General features: G+C 44.1%; 1 protein-coding gene and 1 long non-coding RNA gene across 3 annotated transcripts in view; one reads left to right on the forward strand and one right to left on the reverse strand.

Moving 5' to 3' along the window:
* Nucleotides 1-10,278, reverse strand: part of LOC116829384 (neuroendocrine protein 7B2) — a 72,400-nt gene extending 62,122 nt beyond the window's left edge. The window contains exons 1-8 of one of the 2 annotated variants that reach the window (XM_032788179.2): nt 9,969-10,278; nt 6,260-6,330; nt 5,798-5,894; nt 4,311-4,564; nt 3,579-3,739; nt 3,320-3,460; nt 1,005-1,079; nt 200-355 (exon numbers count right to left, since the gene is read on the reverse strand). In XM_032788179.2, the coding sequence (XP_032644070.2) occupies nt 200-355; nt 1,005-1,079; nt 3,320-3,460; nt 3,579-3,739; nt 4,311-4,564; nt 5,798-5,894; nt 6,260-6,330; nt 9,969-10,100 (1,087 nt within the window). In that variant the 5' untranslated portion in view covers nt 10,101-10,278. The remainder of the gene's footprint in view (nt 1-199; nt 356-1,004; nt 1,080-3,319; nt 3,461-3,578; nt 3,740-4,310; nt 4,565-5,797; nt 5,895-6,259; nt 6,331-9,968) is intronic. The other variant, XM_032788180.2, reaches the window with a different exon arrangement.
* Nucleotides 10,279-20,198: 9,920 nt separating this feature from the next.
* LOC142046658 (uncharacterized) lies at nt 20,199-22,969 on the forward strand. Its single transcript, XR_012655664.1, has 2 exons — nt 20,199-21,046; nt 22,911-22,969. It is a non-coding gene; the product is annotated as an uncharacterized LOC142046658 (long non-coding RNA).
* The last annotated feature ends 1,237 nt before the right edge of the window (nt 22,970-24,206 follow it).

Here is a 24,206-nt window from a genome sequence, read left to right on the forward strand (position 1 = left end):
GCTCCTAGCGCTGCACGCTACACCCGTAAAGGATGTGGTTTACATGCAGCGCTCTCTCCCAGCGCTGCCGCTCTGACCACACTAACACTTCAAAGCGCTGCCGTGGCAGCGCTCCCGCAGCACTGCCCCGGCAGCGCTTTGAAATTTCTAGTGTAGCCAAGGCCTAAAAGCCTTCAAGCTACAATGTAAATCACTGTACCTGATGCTGGTGTTGAGGCACTGCTAAAAAGGCTACTTGAGAGCAATTCAAAAGCAAAATTATGCTTCAGGGACCGCCTTTTCTTGCTAGAGAAGCCTTGAGAAGAATCAGTTGGAAGTTTACGCTTGGTGCTTGGAGTCAGAATCAATGGAGTCACTGATGGAAAGATTACAATTAATAAAGCTGTACCTGCAATAAGTGCTTAAAGTTGAGAGCACATGAAGTTAAATGCTATATTGTTTGTAAGTCAGCTTTGTTTCTCCAGAAGCAGTTATTCACAACTGAACCAAAACACATGCATTTTAAAACAGGAAGGCCACTCAAATAGCTTTAATAAATTTTCCATAAGAAAATAATAAATTTAATAAATTTCCAAAAAACAAGTTAATATAGGTGGGAAGAGTTTTAGCTGCAGTCATTGCAAGAAAACAATTACCTTTTGCAAGTTTATAAAGGGACAGAGCAAAGCAAGATGATAAATATGTTTGAATTTAAGCATAAATTCATTCTCTAATACTCAACGTGGCTGCATGCTACCCTACTGTATTCAAGCCTTAGTTTTTATTAGATAAAAGCAGATTAATTTATAATCCTAGAACAGCTCAGTGCTAGCAGCTCTAAGACTAAATGCAGTATCCTCACTGAAAATGTAACTATATTCAATTTTGACCAGAAACTTTGTTTAGAAATTGGTACCTCTTTGGAATAAAACTAAATTTAGTTTCAGCCTTGCTAGAATATAGTCCACAAGTCTAAAGATACTGCATGAGGCTCTGTTTAGCGCAAACAAACACTAAATACCTACCATTTCTGTCTCGCTGAGGTGTAGTAAAGGGTGTTCTGTTAGATTTAAGTTTATTCAATGCTCCACTAACAATATCTGAAATGCAAGACATACCAAGCAATCAAGCTTTACTATTGACTTGTCTTGCTCTGTTTTTTAAAAGAGATATGATTTTATGTGAAAGAGGTACCATCAATGACAAAGATATCAGAGTAGTCTCCGTGCTATTTGTTTTAAAACATTTTTAAAGGGAAAATACGGACATTATCTCCTGTAAATGTAAAGAAATTTGTTTAACGATTGGCTGAACAAGAAGTAGGATTAAGTGGACTTGTAGGCTCTAAAATTTTGCATGGTTTTGTTTTTGAGTGCAGTTATGAAACAATCAAAAAAAAACCCCTACATTTGTAACTTCCATTTTACGAAGAAGAGATTACACTACAGTTCTTATGTGAGGTGAATTGAAAAATAGTTTCATTTTTACAATGCAAATATTTGTAATAAAAAATATAAAGTGAGCAGTGTATAGTTCGTATTCTGTGTTGTAATTGAATTAATATATTTGAAAATGTAGAAAAATCTAAAAATATTTAATACATTTAAATTGGTATTTGATTGTTAAACAATGTGATTAATCACAATTTGAGTTAATTGCATGAGTTAACTGCAATTAATCAACAGTGTTAATATATAAATTATTAACAACACCCATCTACCCTAATAATTAACACCTATCTATTAAGGATTTTTTTTGGAAATAATAAAATTCTACCCACTATGCATAGGAAAGGACTAGCAGACCCTTCCTTCTCAAATGACTTTATCAACAGGTTTAAATGGGGAGCATTTCAGAGGTATCAGTGCATCTTCAAATAGTTTGCAGACTGATTTAACTAAATTGGATTAGAAACCAATAAGGTTAAATTGGTCCAATATTTATGAGTGCTTAAATCAATTTAGTTTAATTTGTTGAATGGAAAAGGCTACTAGTACAATTCTCATCCTTGTTTCAGATCTTCCAAGTAATGTAATAGATTGAGGCGAATAGGCTGGTTAGAAGATTAATTTTAAAAAGTGATCAGCGAAGTTTGGGAAAAAGCTAGCAAATTCTTTACATATGTGCTGGTTAAAATGGGAAACAAAATACAGACAGTCTGCAATAAATGCAATGTGTCAATTTAGAATTCAGTAGGCATTTTTAGAGTAAGGAAGTAATATAATGTTGGTTTAAGGAGTATTTTTGCCAGCAGTATATAAACATACCTACTCCTGATTTTAATATTCGGGGGAGGGCTAGCTCAGTGGTTTGAGCATTGACCTGCTAAACCCAGGGTTGTGAGTTCAATCCATGAAGGGGCCATTTACGGATCTGGGGCAAAAATCTATCTGGGGACTGGACCGGCTTTGAGCAGGGGGTTGGACTAGATGACCTCCTGAAGTCCCTTTCAGCCCTGATATTCTATAATAGGCTTTCATGAACTAAATTATTCATTTCTCTAAGCAATCAAATCTACTAACCTAGACAATCAAATGTGATTGTCTGGATTTGTGGATCCTGTACCAAGTATTCATTTTGCAAGCTACATGAATGCCTCATGTGAGCAACACATGGGAGAATAAGTATCTCATAGCCAACATATTCTGTCAAGTCAAGTTTGATAGCTTTATAAAATATATAGTCGGAGAGAAAGATCCTGTGCATTTAATTCTGTGACTTTAGTGCTCAGAAAGCGAGCAACTAAAAATTGCAAACTAGCTATAAAGCCAGTTTAACATGGATAAGCTTTTTCTCAGAGCATGTGTGTTCCAATTTACAATACCAGTGTTATTCCAGGCCTGGCCCACTCTTGAACAGAAATGCCAACTGTGCCAGAGGTTGTGTGGTCGTTTTATGTGAACAATCACTCACTGAAGACTAGGAAGACACCTCAAAACTATTTTCATTTGCGACTCAAACAGGATTTGAAACCAGGTCTCCGGAGGCTAAAAGCTAAAAATTTATCCTGCCACACACAGCCTGAAAGAAAATAACCTTTTTGTTCAGAATGAAGAGGACATGCAAAAGAAATGTTATGGCATGACTGCACAACCTAGTAGTTTTTACATCAATAATTATGAAATGTTAAGAAGTTTTCCAACTTTGTGAAACCTTTTATAAAAGTTCACCATTTTCAACCTGAGCTTTGCAAACTTCACAGCCAGTTGATACAGCAGTCTATGGCGCTTAGGGAGAAGTGGGATTTAGTTTTCTACATGGTACTAAACCCTCAGTTGAGTTTATTTTTATATTTACTCACTGAACTGCAGTCAGTCAAATTTTCAGTATATGTACTCACCCCCAACACTTCGTCTTCTCCTTCTTTTACACTGACTAGGAGATTCACTTTCTTCATAGCCTTTCAGTGAAGGAGTAGAATCAAGAACATCAATACCTAACATAGCAGGTATTTTTTCCAGGATAAATTCCGGTACACGTCCTGAATTAGATGTTTACAGAATTTTTAAAAAATGGAAACTATGATTATATAAACATATTTGTATTTAATATAAATTAATGCACAGTCATTTCAACAAGTTATTCAGTTGTCATCTTACCAATATCTGCTGCATGATCAATAAGTGTTTGCACAACAGCAGCCTGCAAACGAAGCTTTTTTTCTGTGTTAACGGACATCTTTTCATTATCGCTTGAGTGTAAGAGGTTGGGGGCAAAAATCACTGCCAGATTACTGCTATCCATTTTGTTCTCACTGGATCTTATTAAAAAGAAAGAAAAGATTAGAGCTTGAAAGTATCAGTTTTTTCTTTACATTCTCTCTTGATCAGAACATAAGCAGTGGGGATAGAGAAAACAGGCTAATGCAAATTTTTAATTGAAGTGGAAGACTTGCATTTGAGAGAGAAAACACACACTGAGATTTAGGGGCAGAGTCAAGACACACACACACAACAAGCTAGTTAATGGCTTATACATGCTATTTAGCTTAACAGTTTCCAAAGCTGATCAGTTTTCACAAAAGCAAGAGGATCATCCAGATGGGGATAATCTCAAATTAGTTGCTCTCTGGAAAAGAAGGGATGGGAATATGGCAGCCAGAAAACTGGAATAAGAGTCAAGTTCCTGCTACATTAAGACCCTATGACATATACCCAAAAAAGTCAGGGGATGACATAATGCTTACATTATTACTGGTAAATGAATGTCATTAAGAATATTTATAGTCATAATACTGACCAGAGAAAGTTACAGCTCTCCTCTGTTTTTAGACATATTATAGGAATTCTCAGAGTTGGTTACAAGTACCACATCTATATTTCTCTACTTACCTTAGGGACACATTTCTGAGAAAGTTGAAAAAGTATCGCAAAGTATTTATTGTTCTGTCAGCCACAAGACAGGAAAGCAGCACTGTGGCAGTGTTCTTCTCCTCATTTTCCAGGTGCTGAGCCTTGAAAAGAGCTTCCTGTAGATCAGTTGGAAGGATCGGCTCCGGTAACTCTCTAAAGAATTGTTTAAGAAGCCCTGCAACATCACATGGCAGTGCTGCAGGCAGACAGTTTTCACCTTGATCCAGTTGACTCTGAAATGGTTCATAAGGACCATAAGTTGAGGCTTTCAAAAGCGATTTATTACATCTTATCTTTACCAGTCTGTAGTCTTATCATTAGGGCCCTAAAAAATTCACAGCCATGAAAAACACGTCACGGACCATGAAATCTGGTCTTGCATAGGGTGAAAAAAAACAAAAAACAAAAAAACAACAAACCACACAAGACACAGATTTCCTGGGAGAGACCAGCATTTCTCAAATTAGGGGTCCTGACCCAAAAGGGAGTTGCAACGGTGGGGAGTGGCAAGGTTATTTTAGAAGGGTCGCAGCATTGCCACCCTTACTTCTGCACCACCTTCAAAGCTGGGTGGCTGGAGACTGTTGGCTTGTAGACCCTGTACTTCTGCTGGCGATGGCTCTACCTTCAGAGCTGGGCTCTCAGCCAGCAGCCGCCACTCTCCAGCTGCTCAGCTCTGAAGGCAGTGCCACTGTTAGCAACAGTGCAGAAGTCAGGGTAGCAGTACAGCAATGCCCCCTACAATAACCTTAGAAACACCCCCCTACCCCACCACCACCACACACAAAAACTCCTTTTTGGGTCAGGACCTCTACAATTACAATACCATGAAATTTCAGATTTAAATAGCTGAAATCATGAAGTTTATGATTTTATAATTCCCATGACTGTGAAATTGACAAAATGGACAGTGCGTTTGGTAGGGCCCTACTTATCGTACACAAGGAGTTACATGCCCAAATCCCCATGCCACATAGCAGACAAAATACTTTGGTTTTATCTCAAATTGTCCCAGTTTTAATTCTCCATTTTTTTCATATAAGAATGATACCTGGTGACAAATCATAGCCAAAGCTACTTTTTATTTATTATTTCTGGATTTATAGTTTCTTCCTCGCCCACCTTGCTGTGAGAGAAAGCTACCAAGTTTAAATTCCCATGATATCTAAAAATAAACCTTTTTTTGGTTTAATCTCATGCCCTTTCTCTCACACTCCAGAAAGCTGAAAAAACAGTTCTTTGGTTGTTTCAATAACTATACACAAAGAACTGAAGCTTGTCTTCTGGAGAGAGGTGAAGGGGGTCCAGTGACTAGTGATCAGAAAGATCCAACTAGTCCCAGAACAAAACACAATTGCTTCTAAAGAGAATCAGAAAGTTAGACATTTGGACACGGAGGTGAAATGTAGCTCAAGTCCAATACAATCACTCTTTGAAAGCAAGAAAAAAAAAAAAAAAAAGGATACCTTTAATGTTTTTAAACGAACAAAAGATCCAGATTTCCTGAAGAGTCCTTCAGTGTGAACATGCTCTTCTAAATATTTGCAAGCATTGACAAGAAAGCTGAGGAAAGAAAGGCACAGTATGTTTTATAGCATTGCACAGTTGAATTTTCCTGTGATAAATAATGTCACAGAAAATAGTATTTTAGAAAATGTTTGTTTTCTCCAATCACAGTAAGAAACTGAAAGTAAATGCAAGTGAGTGATAACCTTATGGGTTCCTGTTTTCCAACCTCTCTTTCCAAGAGAATTCCCTTCCTCTGAGAAGCCTGACCAGTCCCAGAAAAACAATTGTGGAATTCCTCTCTACTTTAAAAAATATTTTTTGCTGAAGAAAAAAATTTCACTCAAAATTAAAGCGGTAAATAATGTAGACAGCCCCAAAGTAAGTATGGTTCCAGTTTAAAACACACAATCTTTACTTACCTTGGAATACTTCCATATTCTGGTACAACTGACTGAGGTAATGAATGAAGCGATATTCCAAAGACTTTGCCCTAAAACACAAAACTCAATTAATGTTGCTCAAGCAGCTATGAAAATTTTACTAGGCAAATACTGCAGAAATATAGACAAATACATAGAGCACAACACAAGAATTGAAGAGAAATCCAAAAGTTCTGGCTAAGAACTGATGTCATACTAATTGTTAAAGGGACACCGCCAACTTTAAAAAGATACTTACTTATAAATAGTAAACAATAGTAAATAAATTTCAGATAACATCCAAAATTACCACAACAAAGATTAGAAAATTACTCCCTATTTTCCAAGTTTGCTTATTTTGCCCATTTTATAGCACTTTATCTAGAGTCAGCTTCCCCATGTCCCATGTGAAACCACAAAAGTTAGCAGGTATACTAAAAAGAACAGGAGTACTTGTGGCACCTTAGAGACTAACAAATTTATTTGAGCATAAGCTTTCGTGGGCTACAGCCCACTTCATCGGATGCATAGAATGGAACATATAGTGAGGAGATATATATACATACAGAGAACATGAAAAGGTGAGAGTTGCCCAACCAACTCAAAGAGGCTAATTAAGATGAACTGTTGTCAGCAGGAGAAAAAAACCTTTTGTAGTGATAATCAATATGTCCCATTTAAGACAGTTTGACAAGATACTTAACATAGGAGAAATAGATTCAATGTTTGTGATGGCTCAGCCATTCCAGTCTCTATTTAAGCCTAAATTGATAGTATCTAGTTTGCATATCAATTCAAGTTCAGCAGTTTCTCGTTGGAGTCTGTTTTTGAAGCTTTTCTGTGGCAAAATTGCCACCTTTAAATCTGTTACTGAATGGCCAGAGAGGTTGAAGTGTTCTTCTACTGGGTTTTGAATGTCATGATTCCTGATGTCAGATTTGTGTCCATTTATTCTTCTGCGTAGAGACTGTCCAGTTTGGCCAATGTACATGGCAGAGGGGCATTGCTGGCACATGATGGCATGTATCACATTGGTAGACGTGCAGGTGAATGAGCCCCTGATGGTATGGCTAATGTGATTAGGTCCTATGATGGTCTCTCTTGAATAGATATGTGGACAGAGTTGGCATCGTTCTTTTGTCCCTCCAGATCCATGAACATGATACATTTCTGCGGGGACCTAGAATCCTACTTTCCACATCTCCAACTGCTACCCTTATTTTTGTGCTGCTGCTGCTGGCAGTGGTGCTGCCTTCAGAGCTGGGCAGCTGGAGAGTGGAGGCTGCTGGCCAAGAGCCCAGCTCTGAAGGCAGCGCCACCGCCAGCAGCAGCGCAGAAGCAAGGATGGCATGTTATGATACTGCCAACCCTTTCTGCACTACTGCTGGCGGGGTACTGCCTTCAGAGCTAGGCGCCCCCTCTCCGGCCACCCAGCTCTGAAGTCAGTGCCAAAGTAAGCGTGGCAATACTTGAGTATCCTAAAATAACTTTGTGACCCCCCCCCCACAAATCCCTTTTGGATCAGGACCCCCAGTTTGAGAAATCCAGGACTCTCCCTGTCAAATCTGTATAGTATTGGGTAAAAGCACACCAAAAAGACCAGATTTCACTGTCTGTGACACATTTTTCATGGCCGTGAATTTGGTAAGGCCCTAAATATAGTTAACTGGTATTTGAGTAATCACAGAACATTGTGCTCTTACTTCCATAGCCCCGCACAAGCTGATATGAGGACATTAGAGAAAACGAGGCCAGACAACTTGGTGTTGGCTACTTTGCCTTTGCTCACAATGGAGCACAGAGAAATAAGCAAATGGAGAGACTCTGGAAATGCTAAGAGAGCAGATCACAGACCAAAGGACTAAAAGTGAACATTTAAAGGAAAAACTAAAGGAAGTTCTGAAAACAAGGCTTTCTAAACTTAAAGCAAGAAAGATAAAGAGAAGACGGATTAGAGGAAGAAGCAAAGAAACTGGAAAATGAAGAAGAGGAGGAAGTTATTGGACCACTACCAGCTGAACCAGAAGTCGCTGTGGCTCCAAGAGTTGCAGAAAGTAGAAAAGTGGAGGTCATCATTCAGGAGAGAAAAGATACAAAGGCTGGTGTGCCCTATGTTCGAGAGTGGGATAAACAGAAAGAATTTACTTTTGGACAATGGTCAAAGAAATGTGCAGATGAACGAGATCCGGAATTTGCAACACCTTCCAATTACTTTGTTTGTCAAAAGAGAGCCAATAACTACCAAAGCCAGAGTTGGAACAAGCCTGGATCCTCTCATGATAAACTGGGACAGGACTCAACACAGAACAAGCGGTTTCCATCGATGCAGAATTACTACAACAATTCAGAGGATCAGCAACCAGTTTACCAAAGTCTAGATGACATGTTGTCTTACTACAAACAAATGACTTGAGCTTATCAAAAGCATAAGCAAGATTCTTAACTTAAATAAGTGAAATAGAATTATGATCTCTGCACTCACCTATTTTTTTCCCCAAATTTTGGGGAAATAAGGTTCCTGGAAGTAGATACCTTATTAAAGAAATCTGTCATGTGAAGTAATGCTGTCTGAACTGTATCACACAACAGCCACACATTTGCTTCATCAGTGCTGTACTGTATTAAAAGGATAAGTTTTGATGGTGGAATTGTTTTAAAATTTAAAACAAAAACAAACCAAACCAAACATGCAGAGATTCCAAAAGGGCATATCAGCAGTTACACACTCATCACTTTATCAAATCACACCACTGGTATTAACTGACTGACTCTGCAGTAACCAGCTTAGGGAATGGGAAAACCCACTTATTGTACCTCTCCAGATGCAAACATTAAAGAAGTTTTTCCTGACACGTTCAGTGAGTGACCCGTTTATACCTTGCAGCACACAATCACCTTCTGTTTCACAACGCACAGCCTGTTTCGCCACTACAGCTCTATTTATACAGCACCAAGACTAGTTAGGGTTATCACTTCTGAAATCCAAAAAACCCAGCACCTCCTCCTCCCCACAAAGCAAGCCTACTACAACCTCAACCCCAAGGCAAGCCCACCTTCAACAGCCACTTATAGTATCTAGGGAGATAACATATAGAGATAAGCCTGATAACATCACAATAAGGGAGTTGCTTTTTATCAGCACATTTTGCCAGCTAGTCTTTGTAGTCGTTTCATTTAGCCAGCTGTCACTGAATGTGCAGTTTCTGATGTGAGCTCCCCTCCCCCCAGGAGATGTAATAGGCTTACTGGCACCATTGCCCTGATCTTCCATTATTTAATATACGTGCCACATCTCTAAAGTCTCTTCGCTCTTGCATGACCCAAACCCACTCTCAGACACATGGGCAATGTGTTTTCTTGTTGGTGGGCAGACAGTTGTTGTATATTCAACAGTTTTGATCTGTTATTGCTTAATCTGCACAAGTGGGAACACTGCAGCTTCTTTGGCTGGACCCACAAACTTTTAACGTTAGGTATCCCCGTGTAGTGTGATAATAATGGAAATTTTTAGACCCACGTAAAAGAAAACCTGACCAATTAACTTATTTTTCTGGCAACTAGCAAATCCATAACAAAATCAGTCAGGTGGGTGAAATACCTGCCAGGTGGTAACCTTAACTAAGGTACAAGTCTGGTAACCCACATCTCAGGGCCCCGGCTGCTGCGCAGGGTGTCCCCAGGTCACATCACCGAGCGGAGCACCCCTTACCTCTACAGCTGCCGCCCCAGGCTGCGTCGCCGCCGCCCCTCGGCAGCTCCCACTCTTCACCTTGATCCCATACGCGGCCCGCAGCTGCTGCAGCACCGCCAGACGCACCACGGCGCGGCCGCGCCCCGCCATCCTTGCTCCTCTGCGCCCCGCGTTCCCTCTGCTCCGGCTGCAGCCGCGCCTCGCTCGGCCTCTCACCCCCTCACCACCATCCCGACCTGCTCACGCCGCCCCCCCGACCTACAGTCCCCGACCCTCCACAGCCCCGTCCCCGCCTCCCTACGCGTCTCAAACACAGCGCTCAGCCGCGGCGCCGCCTCTGATTGGCCCGCTGCGTCCGTTCGAATCTCAGGTCCCCACCGCTCAACGGCCAGCCATGGGCGTCCAGAGAGGTGCCTGAGTCCCACCTCTCCGCTGGGCCCGGCGCCGCGAAAGGGAACGTGTACGGAGCACTCTCCTGAAACTCCCAGAAACGCGGCGTTCGAGGCGCGGGCCGCTAGTCCGAAGGAAGCGCGGTTATCTTCAGGCGATCGCTGGAGCTACCTAAAGCGTCATCGCCCTAGTCACAGGAGCGGTGGGTTACGGCAGGCGGTAGAGGCCGCTATTGGGGAAGTGGTAGAGACACAAGCTTCGCATTGAGTCAGCCTGAAATGGGCTGCAGCCCCCTCCCAGCCACCAGCCCGCCTCCCTAGCCAGTCTGGGCCCCCTGTCCCCGCGCAAGCCGGCCGAGGCCGGAGGACCCTGCAGGGCTGAACGAGCCCGGCTTCCGGGCAGCCCCTAACGACGGCGGCAGCGCTAGGTGCGTGGGGCGGCCTGCGGCGAATCCCCGCGGAGCTGCCCTCGCCTCAGCAACAGGGCCGCCGGGCGCTAGACGAAGGCGGTAAGGGGGTGACTGCGCCCAGGCCGAGCTTTGGAGAATTAGAGCCGGGATCGGCCCGACCTGTCAGAGCGAGGGAGCAGGGTCAGCAACGCTGCCCCCGGCCCACTTCCGAACAGGCCGAGGTGGATTTAAACACCCCCGAAACACACGCACGCAGCTCTCTGCTCCAGCGCAGTTCCCTTGCTGATGGTGGAAGCTCCCGCTGGGTAACTAGACCTCTACAAACAACAACAAGCAGCAGGAAAGCATTTCTAAAAACAGGTTTCAGAGGAGTAGCCTGTTAGTCTGTATCAGCAAAAACAACAGGGAGTCCTTGTGGCACCTTAGAGACTAACATTTATTTAGGCATAAGCTTTTGTGAGTTGTAACCCACTTCATCAGATGCATGGAGTGGAAAATATAGTAGGTAGGTATAAATATACAGCACAGGAAAAGATGGGAGTTGCCTTACCACCTGTGGGGGGTGGGGCAGTGCTAACAAGACCAATTCAATCATGGTGGATGTGGCCCATTCCCAACAGTTGACAAGGTGAGAGTATCAGAGAGAAAGTTTCTAAAAACAGACCACTAGTTCTGTTTTTCCCCCTTTGAAGATCTCAGTCAAGTGTTTTCCAGTGGCTGAGATCTTTCAATTTTGAACAACCACACATGCTCTGAGACACTTGATTTTATCCACAAACACAGGAGGCATGGATATAAAACACCAGGTAATCTCACCTCTTAAACAAGTGTGGTATAACTCTCTTGTGCTCTTAAATTGAGGGAGAAAAGTGTGGAGAGGAACTCATATGTTTTCTCTTTACCTCTCCTTGTGTCTGTTTTAAACCTTTAATCTCCCACCTTCTCTCTTGCACTAACTCTGGCATGTATCTTAAAAAATATAGGGCTGTTGAAAAACATGAGAAAATTGTGGGGAATTTTGCCATTTTTGCAGACTGTCGGGATAGATTTACATAATTGATTTCCCTTCAGTAATTCAAATGATGCAACAGGGTGGGAAACAAACCATGTCAGTTGCCACTTTTCTTAAGACATTTACATAAGTTACTTAACAGGAGATGCCATTCTATTATGCGACCAGATAGAGTTGGGAAGAAACTTCCTTTTCATGTACTGTATTACTTGTACCATGCGGGGGTATCTAGTACATCCAGCTATTACAGATACAGTCCAAGCTATATGCATTACTGGTCTGTTTGGCACGGTGTATTCCTAAATTTGTCTAGACTTATACTTTCCACATATGGGCATATCACATGTATCTGAATCCGTGACAATGTAGTCCTGCCTCATGATCTGTGCAGCATTTGAACAAAGCTATCATGTTTATCCATCCTCCAACAGTTGGGGGAAGGGTTCTGTATAGAAATACCACCCAAACTGTGGTCTGTGGAAGGCATTGTTACCAGATTTGCCCATTGCTTTGGAGTATGCTCATTTATTAGGGTTACTCTTCGTGGGGTAGGAAGAATTCTATAATTCTGTCAATGTACTGCTTGTGTCATTTGTGTTTTCATATGGAGCTCTACTTCTCCCTTCTGCAGGGTCGCTCCCCATGGAGCTATCAGCCAGGACCTAGGTTCCCCCGGGCTGGGTTCCTCCAGCCCCAGCATCAAATGAACACACATTAACAGAGTGTGTCGAAGTGGACCGGATCAATCAGCACTCTCACGCTGACCCCTTATGTCCCTGGACTTAGCAGGCTGGGTCAAGCAGCACTTCCAAGATTCCACCCTTCTATGCCACAGGTTCAGCACGTCCCTATCCCCACTTTCACGTTACAATTCTTCTGGTGTTAACCCACTTGATGAGCAAACCCCACAGGATTTTTGGCTGCTACAGGGATCTTTAGCTTGGGTAAGAGGAACATTGCTGCAGAGCAAAGGGGGGAGCCAGAAACAAGAGAGAGAGAGGGAAGCAACCAGCTTAACCATAAAAGTTATTTATTGCCAGGTAATTATCATACAAGGTGAGCCAAACAAACAAAACAGTTACAACATTAAATATAGCTTAAATTAGATTACAGAAAAGTCAGGTTTAGAAAACTATGTGATCATACAAGTCAGGATTAGAAAGCTATGTCGGGGGAGGGGGGAGAGAGAGTTGCGTTCTCACAACTCTGTGAAGCTTGAACCAGTCAGTGTTCCCAGGTGGTGGAGGTAGCTGAGTGCTGGAGACAGGCAGAGCCCCCAGCACGATCAGTCAGGAGAAAATAATCTCAATGGAACAGACGCAGATTTTGGATCCAGGCATCAGAACACTTACTTGAGCGTGGGTAGGGTTTTTTTGTAGGGAAAAAACAGTGGTTCAAGGGGGAACACTAGATTTGTTTATGGGTAAACTGATGGCTCAAGGGATTATACCAAAGTTGTTTTGTTCAGGCTAGACAATAGGAACTCATCAATCTTGGCTATGGGCGGTGTTCCTTCAAGGAAGCTGTAATGCAGTTAGGTAGCTTCAGTGTTTTGGATACCAATAAAGGATTTATTACTAGAATTGGTCTGATAACTACTGAGCTGGGTGTGTGCAGGTGTGGGTTCATTAACATCTGGAGCAGAGATCTCCCATTATGCAGTGCTGCTCTGCTTTTCTGGTCCCAGAGTTCAGTGCGGTTCTTGCCTTAGAATCTCTTTTCTCCATTCTGTATGCTAATGGAGATGCTTCCCTGTCCCATCTTCCATGCAAATGAGGCTAGAGGAGTTGCCTTAATCCTGTCACCCTTGTCTGCAGGGGTTTAGGTGTGTCTCATTGCCTTTTCATTTCTTTTTGCAAGTCAGTCTTCTAATCGGTTTTGATTCAAGCAGAGAGTGAGTGATACCCTTCCTGAGTCAGATAGGCTGGATACTACGTGCACCCTGGTTCATCAAGAACACAGAGCTGACAGGTAACAGATCAGCAAAAATAAAACATCAAGATTCAAGCATTTAGAATTAATTGGGAAGGAAGATGTCAGTGACAAAGTTACAAAAGGTTTGAAAAAGATGCCAAGAATGAAGGACCAGCGAAAATGCTTCTAAGAAAGGCAGTTAGGTTGGAAGGCAGGAGCCTTTTACAAAGAATCCATTGTGGAAGAAACATGATGCTGGTGGGTTGTACATGAAAGGGTAGAATGTAGACCCACCTTGTCTCCCTTTTGGATGTTTCTTTTGTGTTCTTAATAGGGATAATAGTTCAATGGCTTTTCCTACTTTTTGATATAAAGTCTTCTTGAGGTGAATTAGATCTTCCATACAAGAGTTGTACTGATTTTGCTATATCAGTTTAGGAACAGATTTAGGGCTAAACTACGCTGGTGAAGCTAAAGCACAGCCACCCCTCCCCTCCCTTTTCAGAATATCCCATAGCTCAGTGGTTAAAGCACTCAGATGTTGGAAAACCCTGTTCCAAAACTCCCCCCCCCCCCCCATCAGACAGATGTGGGGAGTTGAACTGGGCTCTCCTGAATCCCAGATAAGTGTTCTAATCACTGGGCTGAGAGTTATAAGATGGCTGTCACCTCCTATTCTGTAGATGGCCTCTGAGCACACCTACCAGATTGGGCCCTGCAGGCAAGAAAGGCTCATAGACTTTAAGGTCAGACAGGACCACTGTGATCATTCAGTCTGACCTCCTGTACATTGCAGACTACAGACCCTCACCACTCACTCCTGAAATAGACCCCTAACCTCTGGCTGAGTTACTGAAGTCCTCAAAGCATGGTTTAAATAGGGTTGCCAATAGGATTGGCCTGGAGTCTCCAAGAATTAAAGATTTATTTTTAACTAAATATGTCATGAAATCTCCAGGAGTATATCCAATCAAAATTGACAACCCTAGGTTTAAAGACTTCAGGTTACAGAGAATTCCTCATTTACACTAGTTTAAGCCTTCAAGAAACCTGTGCCGCGTGCTGCAGAGGAAGGCAAAAAAAAACCCAGGGTCTCTACCAGCCTGACCTGGGGGAAAATTCCTTTCAGGTTCCAAATATGGCGATCAGTAACACCCTGAGCATGTGGGCAGGACCCACCAGGTAGATACCAGGGAAAGAATTCTCTGTAGTAACTCAGATCTCCCCATCTAGCATCCCATCTCCAGCAGTTCATTTTTGCTACTGGCAGTCACTGATGGGCCGCATGAGTACATGAATGCCCATCTTCCTCCAGTTCATGAATTGTGCTGGGCTTTAGGCAGGAGACAGACATTCCTCCCTTACTCTGCCTATGCTCAGGGGCAGAAACTTCAGCAAGTAGAGAACTTGTAAAGTCGAAATTTAGGCACCGAGTTAGTTTAGGCAGTAGCCAAATGGGGGTTTTGTGAATTGCAGTGAAACCTTAAACTGGGGTTGCCAACTTTCTAATTCCAGAAAAATGAACACTCTTGTCCCGCCTCTTGCCCTGAGGCCCTACCCCTGCTCACTCCATCCCCCCTCCCTCCATTGCTTGGTCACCCTAGTTGCAGGAGACTGCCTATGCCAGCAGGCCCCTCGCCCAGGGGGCTGCAGTGCTGCTGTGCTTGGCATGAAGGTTGGGCCCCAGGGTGAAGGGCTGGAGGCTGGCCACCTGGCACTGAGGGGGCTGTGCTCTGCCTGGGCCCCAGGCTGCTGGCTGAGCTTTGTTGTGTGGTTTTATTGCTTTTTTATTTTCTCTCTCTGATTATGATGGTGCCTGGGAGGACTCCACTCTTCCAGGGGCTGCCTAAATCACCCACCTGGAAAGGGAGAAAGGTGGACTGGAAGAGAAAAGATAGGGGGGTGGGGGAGGAGGAGAGAGGATGGGGAGGGAAAGAGGCCAAGGACGAGAGCAGGGTGGGAGTGAGAGGGGGCAGTGAAGGAGAGAGGAGAGGTATGGGGGGTGGATAGGGATGCAGGGGTAGGGAGAAGGCTACAGACCACTTGAAAATTGCAGAGGGTCTTGATGGACCACTTAATGATCTTTCCAAATATTGTAAAAAAATTGGAATGCAGGGTCTGGACAGGAACAAGGGTGAGGGAGCAGGCTTAGGGTTGGGTGTGGAGCGCTTACCTGGGGCAGCTCCTGTTTGGTGTGAGGGGTGCAGGTGGGAATGCGCGGGGAGCAGGAGCTCACGTTTGGTGCTCAGGATGGAGTGGGGGGGGGTTCAGGAGTCAGGGCAGGGGGCCCAGGGTATGGGGGGTGCAGGGGTCAGGGTGGGGCTGAGTGTGTGAGGGGGTGCAGGAGTCAGAGCAGGAGCTTGGTATATGAAGGGGGATGGGTCTGTGTTGGGGAGTACAGGAGTCAGGGCAGGGATCTGGGGGCGTGTGAAGGGGGGAGAGGAGTCAGGACGGGGCTGGGTGTGTATGGGGGGTGCAGAGGGCTGTGGGTGTGAGCTGGGGTCATGGAGGTGCTCACACAAGTGGTATACCCCAATTCCAGCTCCTTCCCCAAGGCCTTGCCTCTAAGGCTCTGCTTCTCCTCCTCCCTCCTGCCAGCAAGCAGCTGATTGGCGGTGGGGAAGGGGAGGAGGAGGGAACAGCATGCTGAGGAAAGAGGTGGGGGAGGAGCTTGGCTGCCGGCAGAGCCTGCCCTGCTGCAGCAGGACCTGGCAGCACTAAGCTTTTGCCCCCACGGAGGGGGAGAGCCGGCCGGCCGGGCTGGGACCCCTTTGGACCATGGGCCCAGCGCCATGGTAAATCTGGTACTGCCCAGCCAATGGGAGCTGTGCCTGCGGTCGGGGTGGGGCAGCGCGTGGACCCCCCTGGCCACTCCTAAGCCTAGGAGCTGGAAAAGCTGGCTGCTTGCCAGGAGCTGCAAGGCATGGCATGGAGGCTAGCAGGGAGCCTGCCAGTTCTGTTGTGCAGTGGTGCTGACATGATCCCTTTTCAACTGGGTGTTCCAGTTGAAAACTGGACACCTGGTCACCCTACCTTAAACTGAGACTTAGGTACCTAAATCTCTTTGTAGACATGGGCCCCAATTACAAGCCCTTCTGATTGCAAAGCTAACATAGCAAATATGAACAGATCAATTAACTAATACAGTGGTGTCTTCCTGAGGCTGCACACGGCCTGACTCCATAGCTCTGAGAATTGTGAGCTCCTCTGTGCCCTGTTAAGAGGATAGTGGGACTTACTCTAAAGGCCAGCAACAACACATTGTCATATTAGCTACTGGAGGAGCAAATGCCACCAGGGTTGGGCACAAATAAAGTTACACTCACTTGTGGAGCTGCAAACACCCAGCAGAACAGAAAAATCTAGAGTACAAGAAATTAGGAGGAAAAAAGGTAAGAATGGAAGAGAGATTTGGAAAAAAATTGAAGCCAACATTCTGGAGGGGATCCCAAGACATAATGGGAAGGAGAAACCTAGGAAGCAGCAATGCTCAAAAGGCCTAGGGCCAATAATGGATAGCAAAGAGAAAAGAAGCAATATTTCCTCTATATGGCTCCAGTACAATCACATCTGGGATATTGTAGGTAGTTCTGGTAACCACATTATGGCAAACACTTTAGAAATGAGAGGCTGGAGGGAGCAAGAGTTATTACTGGCAACACTGAAGTACCACCTCTAGTTAAGGTTGACTGACACTTTCCAGATAAGACCTGGTTTTCAGTCCTTCATAACTTTGCTTATGACCATTTGAGCTTAGGTTTCAACATGCTAGTGGTGTACCTTAGGCTGAATTTTTGTGGAAATATATGTATAGCTTGGCTAAGCAATTATGGCTGAGAGAGAAATGGGTCTACAACTACTTAAAGTTGTAAACAACAAGGAAGACTAGTATGGTGCACTGAGAAATAAAGTGGAACCCCCCCCCCAAAAAAAAAAGGAACGTCAGGCTACATTTGGGAGGTTTCTCAGTCTGTTCTGTTAGGGTGCGGAATTCTACTAACAGAAATGGTGCAAGTCCCGCTGCTTGCAAAAGCTAAAATTATATCAGACCAATTACAGGAAACAATCCTGCATTAACAGGGAAATGGGCTGTATGTTTTACATCTCTTACTTCTGATTGTACCTGCTAGATTAGGTCCACAGTGGTTTTCAAACTTCATTGCACCATGACCCCTTCCGACAATAAAAACTACTATATGCCTCTCCCGCCCGCCCCCCGCACGTAGGGCTGAAGCAAGGGAGGGAAGGGGCTGAAGCTGAAGCTCAAGAGCTTGAGATCCAGGCAGTGGGGTGGTAGCCTGAGCCACACCAGGTGGGGCTGAAGCTAAAGCCCCACCACCTGGGATGGGGGGCTGAAGCTGCAGCCAAAGCCCTGCCGCCCAGGGTGGAAGCCCTTGCTTGGTCTTTGGCTTCAGCTCCTGGTGGCAGGGCTTTGGGTTTAGCTTCAGCCCCGGATTCCAGTGAGACTAGCACCAGCCCTAGCTGCTCCATGAAAATGAGGTCTTGACCCAGTTTGAGAACCGCTGGATTAGGAGACTAATCAAGAAGTTTCCAGCCTGTAAGAATTTATAGCAGAAAATTATAAACTTCAGATCAGCACCCCCTAAATTACATAAGCATTTTCAAATGTAACTAGTTAGTGATTATTCACTAACATGTCCATTAAGTTTCTGATTCCAGAAATAATCTTTAAAACAAGCTAAAGACACACAAATAACATGAACCCAAATGAGAATAATTCCAGTTTACTGCACTAGTCAAGACACACACAAGAGGGAGCTCTGATCTGAAAAAATGGAATAAAACTTTTGCAGTTCTGCCTAGCCCATCCAAGCCATATATTAGCAATGAACTCACAGCAAAGTGATCAAAGACAAAAACCCACCATGCATTGCACCTGTGGGTGAATAGTTTTCACAAAGTGATCACTCCATATCTGACCTTTCAGTCTTCATTGTCAAAGGAAACCTGCACAATCCCTTCAAGAGACAAAGCCTGTGAGCATAAATTCATAACACTGCTAGACCCTAAAAGTCTTGGTGTTACTGAAGACACTGAATTTAATGCTTATTACACAAATCTGTAAGCCACTAACCCCCCTTTTTTGTCCTATGAGGTGTTAACTGGCCACTTCCCCTTCAATACTCTATTATAATATGTGTCAGACTACTTATATTAAACTATCTGTTTCACCTTGTACTTAACTGTCACACTGCGTACCTTTCTCAGACTTGCAAGAAAACTGTAAGCTCAAAAGCTTGTCTCTTTCACTAGTAGAAGTTGGTCCAATGTTACCTCACCCACTTCGTTTCAAGAAAATAGATCTAAGAAGTTAGAAGTAGACAAGAAATAAAACAAGCACTTTGGTCTAAATTTTCAGAAGGGATTAATAATTTTAGGAGCTAAACTTCAGACACCTTCAAGGGCCTTTTTTTAAGAGGCCGGGGAGGAAATTCCACTCTCCACTGGAGAGAATGAGAAGGCTCCTGAGATCAGTGGAGACAGGATTTCACCCGAAGGGTATGTCTACACTGCAATTACACACCCATGGCTGGTCCATGTCAGCTGACCCAGGGTTGGGCTAAGGAGCTGTTTAATTGCAGTGTAGATGGGTTCTAGCTGCAGCCTGAACTCTGGAAGCTTCCCACCTCACAGGGTCCTAGCCCCATATCCAGCCTAAGCCCCAAAAGCTTACACGGCAATTAAACAGCCGGTTGAGCCTGAATTAGCCGGCACAGGCCAGCCACAGATTTTTAACTACAGTGTAGACATGCCTTAAGGGTACAGCACTTTTTGAAAATCAGGTCTATGCTGTCAAATTGGGACCTCAAGATCACTAGGTGCTTTTGAGAATCTTGGCCTGATAAAATATATGATTTTGCAGATTTAATGGTCTCACCACAATAGCTACTCAGATTAACAGTTCCTGGCAGGACCTCAGCCAATAGGAGCAGAGATCATGGAGAGGGCAGCTTAAACACAGCCAGGTTACCCAGAACCATGCAGAAGAGAGTCTAGGCGCTAGGATGTGAACTCAAAAATGAACTGCTGGGAGAGGCCATCCAGAAATTCAGCCCCCAGGAGCTGAGAAAAGCAGCTGAGACAGGCACCTTTAGACACTGACAACATTCTGTCCAACTGTTTAATAGTTTTCTCTTAGTATTTTCCCCATCACTGCTTGGCAATTTGCTCACACTCTGTTCCACACCCCTCCCCCCCCCCCATTATCTTCATCTCAACCTCATTTCCCCTGTCCATCCCATTTTCTTTCCCCACCCCACTTACCCCTAACTGCCCTTCTTTGTCTCTTAACTATTTTTTCCCCAGAAAGGCTTCCTCCTGCCATGTATCCCTCCACCCCCTAGAAAGAAAAACAATGACATAACTGTGGCATTTGCTGCCTTCCATATTGTTCAAAAAGCTTGTTAGTTACATCCTTTTCCTCTGTCTTGTTTATCGAGGCCTTGTCTACACCACAAAATTAAGTTGCCTTTCATCAACCTATGTTGACCTAACTGTGCATGTTTCTACTTAAATTTGTCTCTCACCATTGTAAGTGCCCCATTATGCCAACATAGTAACACTACCTCTCCAAGTGGTGTAGTGTCATAGTCAATGTACTTTGGTCACTGCGGCACAAATGTAGACACTGGGTTAGGGTTAACATGACTAGCTGTCCTCCAGCAGCTGTCCCACAATGCCTTACTCTAATTGCTCTGGTCACCATTGTGAACTCCTCTGCCCAGGTGTCACAGAGACTTGGAAGCCCAACCAACCTCCCCTCCACCCCAAAAATGTCCCACAAACGTTTGAAATTCCTTTTCCTGATTGCCTGGCTTGGTGAGCACAACTGTCCAGCTGACCATGCCAGCTATACACTCCAAACATGCTCCTGTCTGGGGTAGACACAAGATACTGGATCTCCTGGGTCTGTGGGGAGAAAAGGCTGTGCAGGCACAGCTCTGAATCAGCTGTAGAAATGTCAACATCTGCAAGCAGATTGCACAGGGGATGCAGGAGAAGGGCTATGATAGGAACCAGCAGCAGTGGCTCATGAAAGTCAAGAAGCTGCATCAGGCATATCAGAAGGTCAATAATTGATCCAGGGCCAAGCTGCAGACCTACCACTTTTACTAAGAGCTTCAAGTCATCCTCAGCAGAGACCCCACCATCCCCAACAGCACTGTGGATACCTCCAAGAAGCCTGAGTCACAAGCCCCTGTCGTGAACATCAAGTAGAAGGAAGTGGTGGATGAGGAAGGAGAGGAGTATGGGGGACAGGCAATGAAGGGATCTAGCTCCATGGTAAACCAGGACCTTTTTGTTATCACAGTCCAGCCACTGAGCCCAATGCAAGAGAAGGAACCTCAGGTAAGAATGTAGATAAATTGTCATCCACAAGATTGTCCCCCTGCAAAGTAGCAGGACAGAATCTTGACTTTTATATTAATTCACTTGTGCTAGACGAGGCAGTGGTACAACCAAGAGAGGTAGAGCAGCTATCTGTTTTTCATTCCTCTCTAAAGTTAGGGAGTGGGTGCCATGTGGAGCAGTTTGCTTATGTACAGGAAGTCCCTAGAATCCTGAGATCAATGAAAGTTCTGTGGAGATACTCTGCAATCTTCTGCCAAAATTGTCTAGGGAGGGCTGCCTTATTTCTTCCACTGCAGTAACATGCTTTCCCCGCCACTCAGCGATAACTTCAGTAGGCACCATTGCAACACGCAGGCTAGCAGCATATGGGCCTGCGTGGCTTTGAGACACCAGCAGCATCGAGCTCAAAGGCAGTGTGCTCTCTGGTTTTGTTACCCTCATAATATCATAAGAATGGCATTACTGGGTCAAACCAAAGGTTCATCTAGCTCAGTATCCTGTCTTCCGACAGTGGCCAATACCAGGTGCCCCAAAGGGAATGAACAGAACAGGTAATCATCAAGTGATCCATCCCGTTGCCCATTCCCAATTTTTGGCAAACACAAGCTGGAGACACTAACCCTGTCCAGCCTACCTAATAGCCATTGAGGGACCTATCCTCCATAAACTTAGCTAGTTCTTTTTTGAACTCTCTTATAGTCTTGACCTTCACAACATACTCTGGCAAGGAGTTCCACAGGTTGACTGTGTATGGTGTGAAAAAATACTTCCTTTTGTTTTTTTTAAATCTGTTGCCTATTAATTTCATTTGGTGATCCCTAGTTCTTGTGTTATGAGAAGGCGTAAATAACACTTCCTTATTTACTTCCTCCACACCTGTCATGATTTTATAAACCTCAGTCATATCCCCTCCCTTAGTCTCTTTTCCAAGCTGAGAAGTCCCAGTTTTATTAATCTCTCCTCATATGGCAGCTGTTCCATACCCCTGATAATTTTTGTTGCCCTTTTCTGAACCTTTTCCAATTCCAATATATCTTTTTTGAGATGGGGCAACCACATCTACATTCAGTATTCAAGATGTGGGCATACTATGGATTTATATAGAGGCAATATGATATTTTCTGTCTTATTATCTATCCCTTTCTTAATGATTCCCAACATGCTGTTCACTTTTTTGAGTGCCACTGCACATTGAGTGGATGTTTTCAGAGAACTATCCACAATGATGCCAAGATCTCTTTCTTGAGTGTTAACAGCTAATTTAGACCCCCACTGTTTTAGATGTATAGTTGGGATTATGTTTTCCAATGTGCATTACTTTGCATTGATCAGCATTGAATTTCATCTGCCATTTTGTTTCCCAGTCACCCAATTTTGAGAGATCCTGTTGTAGCTCTTTGCAGTCCATCTGGGACTTAACTATCTTGAGTAGTTTGGTACCATCTGAAAATGTTTATCCCTTTTTCCAGATCATTTATGAATATGTTGAATAGGACTGGGCCCAGTACAGACCCTTGGGGGACACCACTGTTTACCTCTCTCCACTCTGAAAACAAGAATGAGAGATCAATTAAAGTCACCACCACCTATGGAAAGTGGTGCCAGTATTCAGTGCAACTGTCCTATATACTAGAAGCATGCAACAGAGGCGTTCCCTCCTCATTTCTCCTATCCCCCACCCTGGCGGGCCATACTCAGCGTGGCTGGTGCAATGACTAGTGTTGTGCACAAGCAGGCCCAAGCAGAATTGAGAACATAGTGACTAAAAATTCAGGGGAGTGAGTTCAGCATCTTGAGTTTTGCTTTCTTTAGTGAATGTGCTCACAATACCTCTGTTTTATCTTCTGTGCTATCACTGCAGCCTTAGGTCTTCCCCTCCACACCAGTAGAACATCTGAGCCAAATGAGGAGAAGGGGAAGGGGGAGGAAAAAAAAAAAAAAAAAAAAAAAAAAAGGACTCAGGATGACATTGCAGGAGACCACAGGGCCTAGGAGGATGAATTGCCAACAGCCTTAAGAAAGAGTGGAGAGGAGAAAGGCCCAGGAGTCCCAGAAGAAAGTGGAGAGGGAGATGCACCAGGACATAATGGGGCTTCTCAGGCAGCAGACAGGTGCTACTGATTCTGGAGGACCCACAAGTTCAACAATCCCAGATTCACCTTGCTCTACAATCTGTTGAGAGCTCCATATCAGGACCTCCACCCTGCTCCCTCAACACTGCACATGGCATCAGGGGTCACGCCACTACCCCACCACTCCACGTGACATTAAAGACAATCATGGCTTCACATACTGACTCATGAAAGCCACAGTTGGTGTACGTGGAGCTAAAATGAACATGAATGTTCTCATAGATTAAGTTTGTAATGTAGGTTTTAAAATTGCACTGATGGTTACAGAATAAAATTTTATTGGGAACATAATTTGTCTTTATTAGCTCATAACATATGCTGCTGAGTGCTGAGAAGTTCTGAAAGCAGTTACCTGTTACTATACAGTATCATACAATTCATAGGCTCATTCACAAACAACGTTAAATAACTGCACTGACAATGTTCTATTCCTTCAGGTACAGCAAGCACCACATGATTCCTATCAGGCCAAGAAAGAGCATAGCCAGGCAGAGCATACCACACCACCACATGCTACTCTGTCTCACTGTTAAAATGGTCTTTGAGAGCCTCCCTGAGCTGAATAGCTCCATGCTGAGCTCTTCTAATAGCCCTTGTATCTGTCTGTTCAAATTCAGCAGACAGCCCCTCCACTCTGGTGGACACTTTTCCTTCACATATATTTTGCAGGACACAGCGGGCAGCTAGAACCACTGGCATATTTTTATCACTAAGATCCAATCTTTGAGTAAGCAAATCCAGTAACCCTTCACCGGTTGAGCCAGTAGTTGAATCTCTCCTTGGTGCTGTTGAGGTGTCGAGTGTACGGCTTCATGAGCTAGCAGTAGGCTGGGTCCCCCAGGATCAGTATTGGCATTTCAACATTCCCAGTGGCAATCCCCTGGGTCAGGAAAGGAAGTCTCTGCTTGTAACTTTCTGAACAGGCCCATGTTCTTAAAGATGTGAGTGTCATTCACCTCAACCAGAGAAAAGCAATAAGACATTGCTTGCTTCAGCCAACTCCAAAGCATGGCCCGCCTCTAGCC

This window comes from Chelonoidis abingdonii, chromosome 4, assembly GCF_003597395.2.
Source record: "Chelonoidis abingdonii isolate Lonesome George chromosome 4, CheloAbing_2.0, whole genome shotgun sequence".
Lineage (NCBI taxonomy): Eukaryota > Metazoa > Chordata > Testudines > Testudinidae > Chelonoidis > Chelonoidis abingdonii.